At 41.7% G+C, this 7,526-nt stretch overlaps 1 protein-coding gene across 1 annotated transcript in view; it reads right to left on the reverse strand.

The window, feature by feature from the left end:
• Window positions 1-1,981: 1,981 nt before the first annotated feature.
• trim71 (tripartite motif containing 71, E3 ubiquitin protein ligase) overlaps window positions 1,982-7,526 on the reverse strand; it is a gene marked incomplete in the record, with an annotated part of 30,430 nt that continues 24,885 nt past the window's right edge. The window contains 2 exon segments of the mRNA XM_035681304.1: window positions 1,982-6,708; window positions 6,986-7,126. Coding sequence (XP_035537197.1) covers window positions 6,136-6,708; window positions 6,986-7,126 — 714 coding nt within the window.

Here is a 7,526-nt window from a genome sequence, read left to right on the forward strand (position 1 = left end):
TTGGCCTGGGCTCACTTGGACCTTTATTTGAACCACCCCCCCCCAATCCCTTTTTTTTTTTTTTAAAATGGGTTTTTATTTTGGGCTTTTTGTCTGGTATTCACGACAGCGAAATGGAGGATAGGAGAAGGGGACGGAGAAAGAGAGTGAGAAAAGGAGAGAGGAAGAGCTGCAGCAAGAACCCAGTTGAACTTGAACGCCCTGTGGTAAGGCATTAACATTTTGTGTTTGGTTAAGAGGGAGCAAAAGGACTGCTTGTAATGATATGCCCCAAGGGAAGTGTAGTTTATAGTTAACTGGGAGCTCTGGGCCATTACTGCAGGATTTCCAAGGTGTGTCTGGCTAGAACCAATTGCTGGTCGTTTTTCTTCCTATCGACAGTTTACTCTGGTGACCTCTGTTGATCAAGGACTAGGGTAAAAATCTGCCGAAGTTTCCATTTAACAATGGTACTGGCTCAACAGCACAAGTGTCTTCTTTCGTATATTGGGTATTGTGAAACTGATAATAACATTTTTTTTTTTTTTTTTTTTACAACTTTGTCCCAGCGCGAGCAAAGGGCCACAGGGTTGGGAGGTCAAACCCGGATTGCTGTTTGCAGAGGAGCTCAACATTAATACATTGGCACTTCTACCAGGTGAGCACCAGGGTGCTTCTAACAAGTTGTAAAAATACAGGCTCCTTTGTGCTTTTATGGCTAGCATCGTGTGTGTTGTGTTTTGTGTCTTTCTGAGTCATCTGATCAACAGTCACACCAATTAACTTGGAATTTTTGAGTGTATTTCTGCAGTTTAAAAGCAAGGAAGAGTCACAGGTTTTGGAAGGTCAAAGAAATACAAATTTTTTTATTTAAGTGTAAATAAGAGAAGCCAACCAAAAAACTGCCTATAGGAAATGTTTAAAGCCACAGAGTAAACGAGAGAGCGGCAGGTGGCAATAATTATAGGTTCCCTCTCCTTATTTAGACTGAAGACCTGACATCTGCATTAAACTCAGCACATGTATGAAGTGTGGTTTTAAGAGGGAGGGAAGTGTGCTGGCAAAGACAACACACACGCATACACGACACACACAACTGACGCACAAACACACACAAACAAACACACAAAGGGTTTGATTGTTGACTGGATAAACCACGACACATTACACAAAGCGGCGGCTGGCTGAGGAAGTTTGCTAGGGCAGCACCCATTTAAACAGCTGGCCACCGGGCTGCCACTCTGCTTCTTGTGGACTGTTAGGAGGATAGCATTCAGTAATTTCTGCTTTAGACAACACAGATGCGCGCAGCAACACAGTACCCACTCCACACACAAGCAGCTGCTGGGGGGGGAGACAGAATGCATTGTTCTTTGATTGTGCTGGCGGTTACGTCCTTGGATCGACACACCGCCCACACTCTGATGTTTTTAAAGCGCTGTTTTTTTTTTTTAAGATACAACCACTGTGCTGCATTGGTTCCACTATCACCACCAGATTGATTCCACCCTAGATACTCTAAGGTATTGCTGATGGTGGAAGCATTATTCATAAAAGGTTAAGGAGACAATGTTGAGTATTTTTCTGGTTAGTCTTGTAATGTACCAGCGGCTGGTTGTAGAGTGAGCGCAAACAGCTCCCATTAACCTTTTCTTTCACAGAATACATTGCATAAAGGGGGCAGATGGAGCTCAAGTGCGGTGGAGAGTATTTGGTATGTTTTGTTGAGAAAACAAAAATTGCAAAAAAGCAACACAAACCAAGAAACAACAGATTTTAATCAGGGGGAACTAACCAAAAGCCTTGATTGTTTCAGATTTAGGAAAAGCTTATAATATTGTATAAATAGACACACAGAAGAATCAGACTAGTACGGAGAGGTCATAACGGGGGGGGGGTCACTACATCATCACTACGGGACACATTTCAATAAGACACCTGCAGAGCAGGGCTGCTGAGAACTACCTGAGTTTTATTTTTTTCCTTTCCAAATTTTCCAACCTTTTTTTCTTTCTTTTCTTTAGAGTATACAATCAATAAAAGGAGGTCTACGACCTTTGCACACGTCACCTGATGCAGCTTTGCTTTTCCTCTCTTAAAGCCATGAGAGGCCAGAAATAAAATGGTGGACTAAAACCATAGGGGCCCTATAAAAAAAAACCAAAAAAAAAAAAACCTTGCTGAGCAGGAGTGCAGTCAACCAATCACATGCTCAGCAGCCATCACCAAACTTCCTGGATTCTTGTAAAGACAAGGAAAGAAGCTGATTGCTAGTTAGTGCTGGAGAAACCTAGCTGCTCCTCACAGGACAGTGACAGAGTTCCTATTACTAGGTCAAACCCAAAATGGCCACCATATGGATTCATCATTGTTAACGTTAAAGTAACACTCAGGAGGAAGCTTTCACAGCTTCCTAAAGTTACAGGGCTTGAGTGTGAATGTTAACATGTCTACTCACATTATGCATATTAGAGGGAGTTAAAGAAAATTAAGCACTGATGGTCCAGGGGCCCTCCAGCCTTCTGCATTTATCTGAAAACTCAAACCTCTATTGGTTTGTCAGGAATCGAGGTATGGCTGGCTGAACAGGGTGTGTTCTGCAGAGCCTCTTGAGAACAGGAAATACAATCGCAAAGGTCAAAGGTTAATTCCATTCAACGCAATCCTAACACACATACACATCTTTGGGTATATATTTTGGTAAAAACCATCCCAATAGTCAGCTACCCACCCCATCTGAGTTTTGAAACACCTATCTGAGAGACGTCAATATAATACAAGGACTTTTTAAAGCATGCAACAAAATGAAAAACAAATAAAGGTTTAAAATACATTTTTCCTCTTTAAGAGTGAAGACCTAAGGATCTTAAAGATAGAATTCTGCAATCTTAATAAAAAAACGGATGAACATGAATGAACATTTCACAGAGTAATACTGAAAAGCAAAAAACTAGGTGTTGTGTTCAAAGCAGCAGGGTGTGTGGAATCAAACTGGCTCGCCATCAATGTGCTAAATACTCCACTTAAATAATAAACCAGCCAGTTGTCACGCGTTAGGCGTAATCCTCTGATGTGTTTGTTTAACAGTCCGAATGGTTGAGTTTATACTTGTCTCAAGGTCCTCCACAACCAACATCAAGCTTCCTAAAATCCACACTGAAATCTTGGTAAATTGTGCTGAAATTAGAGAGTCATTCTTGTGCATTCAAAGGCAGATTTGTGAAGTTCCTAACTCTTTTAAAGAGGCCACATCCTCTTCCCCTCACCCCTTGCACACAGTAACTAAGTAAAAGTGGAATCTGCATGTTCATCACTATCATGAGGTAAAGATAAATGGGGCCCAGCCCTCTTAAGTGCATCCATTCAGAGAGCGAGGATTTATTCTCAGGTGCTCTGATTTAACATTTGTTCCTATGATATAATGGTCCAGAGACATTTGTCGTCTATAACAGCGTGGTCCAAATGCCAACCCTGTTTGGCACAGAACTCTCACAGATCATTTTGGCACAATGCTTTCATCTGAAATATTTGGTTTCTTGATGATAAAAGGCATAGACTACCAGGCAATTTACAGTAGAGGGTTGGAAGATGGAGCGATGATCATAATACAAATTTCATTTCAACTCAAAACAGTACCATGATCTTTGGTCCTAGAGCTATGGGACATTTAATGTACTGTAACACGAGAAGATTCAAAGAATGAGGTATCTTTGTAATGCATAAATATCTGACAAGGTATGCTTAAATAAAAGAGTAAAAATGAGGTATTCAGAATGAGTAACAAGTTGAGGTATATGAATGTTTAAATGCACAGTAGCAATGAGGGACATATGAGGTATTCAGGAGTTAAGGTACACGAGAAAGGAGGTAAAACGACGGCACAGGATATCTGAGATATGACGATGTAAATCCTGATCATGTGCAGGCGGGCCCTCTCCTCAGAGGTGAGAGTCAGTCGGAGAATCTTTCCATAGGTCCCAAGATTCTTTGCTAGGCTAAGGAAGTGGCTAACAGAACCTTAATTGTCTAGTGCTTCCAGTGGGACACAGATTGAACGAAGGGCAAGGGGATTTAAAACCCCACAATGCCTTCACCACAAAGAGTTAATATCAATTAGTTTCTATGGTAATTAGACTGGGATACAAAGGCTAATCTGAGATGCTACTTGGAGCCTATGGGCCGTCTAATAATACTAAACATGGGGCAACGTTTGATGGGCTGAGGGGATAAATGCGAGGGATATAAAAGGGGTTCTCTTTGGTGTGGGTATTTTCTGTTCTCTACACGAACATCCCTGCAGACGGACGAAAAGGATCTTCTTTCGAAACCTGCCTCACACAACAAGGGCCTTGGTATTAGCAGGATGTGAAAGTACTCATGCACAATAAACTGCGACCCAAGCACACTTTATTAGTCTAATCCTAATATGGGCAGTGCTATGAACTCAACTCCATGAGTTTTATGAACTTCCCAGCAACAATGATTATTTTAAGATAACGTTTTAAAGGGGCTTTTTTAGTTTTCTTTAATTGCCAAATCTACGGTTGGCCATTGTGCAGAAATTCTAACTTTGGTTGACTCCAGTAATTGGTCTATAGACCTCCGTCTTTAGAGGAATCGGTCTACTAGCGCTCAATCAGGAGTGGTCTCCTCAACTACAAGGATCAATAAATAGGGCAGGGCTTTATGATCACACCCTCTCATTGGATTGGACTAAACCCTAGGCCCCACGAGCCAGAGGGGGTGGCTTTTAACCACAATCTAAATCCAAAGGATTGTAATGTTAGGCCTTTCATTTGATGTCATTAATGTCCTCTGGACAGCCAAATTAGGAGTCTACTTGTGAGACTTTTGTCACACAGCATGCCTTACCAAAAAGGTGTCATTCAATTACATGATTAAATCTCTACATTAAAATCACTAATAGATCCAGACCTTAGAAAATCCATCTCCAAAATCCTTGTGTGGGTCCTCCCTTTTGAAGGAGACGCTGCTCTCCTTGCATACTAATCTTTGCATCTTAGTTGTTCATGCAACTGACTGGATAGTAGCGACACAGGTTGTCTTGTTTTATCAGAAGCATTACTTCATCCAGTCTTATGCAACACAAATGGGGGCTGGGGTGTATGGATCATCAAACACTCTGGATTATTTTAGTACAGGGCTTATTTTGGGGATCATTTCAGGGGTCACGTTGGAGATCATTCCCTCAACTCTATTTTTTTTACTTATAATAAATTCATCAAATCAGCATTTGCTAGTAAAGGTAACGGGAAGAGTCTGAAAAGTACTGATCATTTTAATCAGTCCTACCGTAACCTGGGCTAATTTTGATTCTATCGAGTTTGGCATCGCTTTGTGCACTCTTCTTAAGTTATCATGACACTACGAGCTCCACAAAGCCACAAAGAGACAAGCGTTGATGCATAAACAAAAAACTAAGTAGCCTAAAAACATGAATAGGACACTTATGTACCCTAGTTTCCTCCCCGAGCGAAGCCCTCTAATGAGAATAAATCATGCAGCCTCTACAGCGGTCTGAGTATTGTCTCAGCAACAACATTCAGGAGGTTAACTTTAACTCATATTTCAAAATGCACAGCATGAATACCATTAATCCTGTGCAAATATCAACTGAACAGTCTATTCTTTTTTTGTCTCTCTTAAATAGCAAAGTATAGAGGTAGACTTTTCTTCTTTGTAAAACTTCACGGACTAAAACCTCTGCTCAGTGACTATGAGTACATTCATAAAGAGCTAAATGAGGTAGTTATGGAGCAGAGGGTACAAGATTTCAAGAAAAGTGAGAAATTCCCTGAGATGGATATTTAAGGAGAGCTTAGACAGAGAATTCAGAGCAGCTGAGACAGAGGAAGGGAAATATGGCTCATTTTCTACTGATTATCAATTTGTAGAGGTCCCCTTTGTCATAAATACCACAGATATCTGATTGGGAGAATATCAATGCAAATGAAAAAAATTATCACTTATAGTTTTAATTTCCCTTTGCTTCAACATGCTCTCAATCCTCTCTGGGCTCTCCTCCTGTTGTGTCTGTTGATTCATTCTCTCTCCTCCATTTCCTTCATTGAAAAAACTGCAAAAGGGTAAACGGAGGGAGAGAATGCAAAAATAAACGTTTGTTGTTTTTTTTTTTTAGAACTTGAGGATGCGATTATTTCCAAAGTCAACGACCACAATGACTCCATCAGGCGTCACAGCCACACCAGAGGGTCGATCCATCTGTCCAAAGCCACTCCCCTGTGTGCCAAATTTGCATAAGAAGTTTCCATTGGGCTCGAACACTTGGACTCTGTGATTACGGGAGTCCGCAACAATAATGCGGTTCTCCTGGTCCACGGCAACGCCCTGGGGCCGCAGAAACTGGCCGTTCCCGGTGCCCTCGGAGCCCAGAAAGCGAGCTGACTGGCAGTCTGGCCGGATTACCAGGAGCCGGTGGTTGTTGAAGTCGGTCACCACCAGGTGGTCTTCGTGGTTAAAAGCCACTCCTCTGGGAGAGTCAAAGTGTTTCCACAGGGCCCCCTCAAAGCCATACTTGTTGAGGAAAGAGCCGTCAGGGGCGAAGAGCTGCACACGGTGGTTCCTGGTGTCTGAGACCAGGATCTTACCCTCAGAGTTGACAGCCACATCCCAGGGATAGTTGAACTGCCCATTCTTGGTACCCTTTTCCCCAAACTTCAGCAGGAACTGACCCTCAAAGGTAAACACCTGTCAGACAAAGCAAATGTCTTAGGGCTCAACATGTTTACATCGGCAGTGGAGAGAGAGTAAGCATGAGGAGCTATGTGTTTACATATGTGTACATTAGTGTACAAGTTTTCAGAGGCTAACATGCTTTTTTAACTTACACAATTTGATACTGTTTCAAACTTCTTTTTTACTTTCCTGTGGCTTTTGGTCATTTTGATCCACATTTCAATACAATAGAATTATGGAAACTTAGTAAGCAGAAATGTGTAGATTGTGTTTAAGTGGGTGTTCATACCTGCACACGGTGATTGTCCTTATCAGCCACAATGATTCGTCTCTGACTGTCACATGCAACCCCGGCTGGACGATCAAACTGACCCGGCCGGGAACCCAGAGAGCCAAACTTATGGTGGAAAGCACCACAAGGCTTGAATATCTGGAGAGGGAAGGAACAAAAACACTGCTTATTAATACCACTTTAATGTTACAACACTGAAGCCCTCACTGTGTACCAACTGTCCTGTAAAGCTCTCACGACAACCTGAATGTTACGTGCAACCTAAGTTGTATTTTTATGTCGTTTTTTACAGACTGTAGACTCTTTGCTTGACTTTCTAGCACTCTAATATACACACAGCTAATGTCTTCACCAAGCAAAGCAATACACATATGTGAGAACCACTCAAGCACATGGAGTGTATGGTAAGTTGTTAAGGTCCGCCTGACTTTTTTTCCTATTAAATACAGTGCTATTTTTAGTTTTCCTATTTTCATCAATTCATCACTACAGAAACCTTTTAGCTGTGAGACATCACAATAGTGTGTGTGTGTGTGTG

Source organism: Morone saxatilis, unplaced genomic scaffold (genome assembly GCF_004916995.1).
Source record: "Morone saxatilis isolate NCDOM2014 unplaced genomic scaffold, NCSU_SB_2.0 Contig9, whole genome shotgun sequence".
NCBI classification, from domain to species: Eukaryota; Metazoa; Chordata; class Actinopteri; family Moronidae; genus Morone; species Morone saxatilis.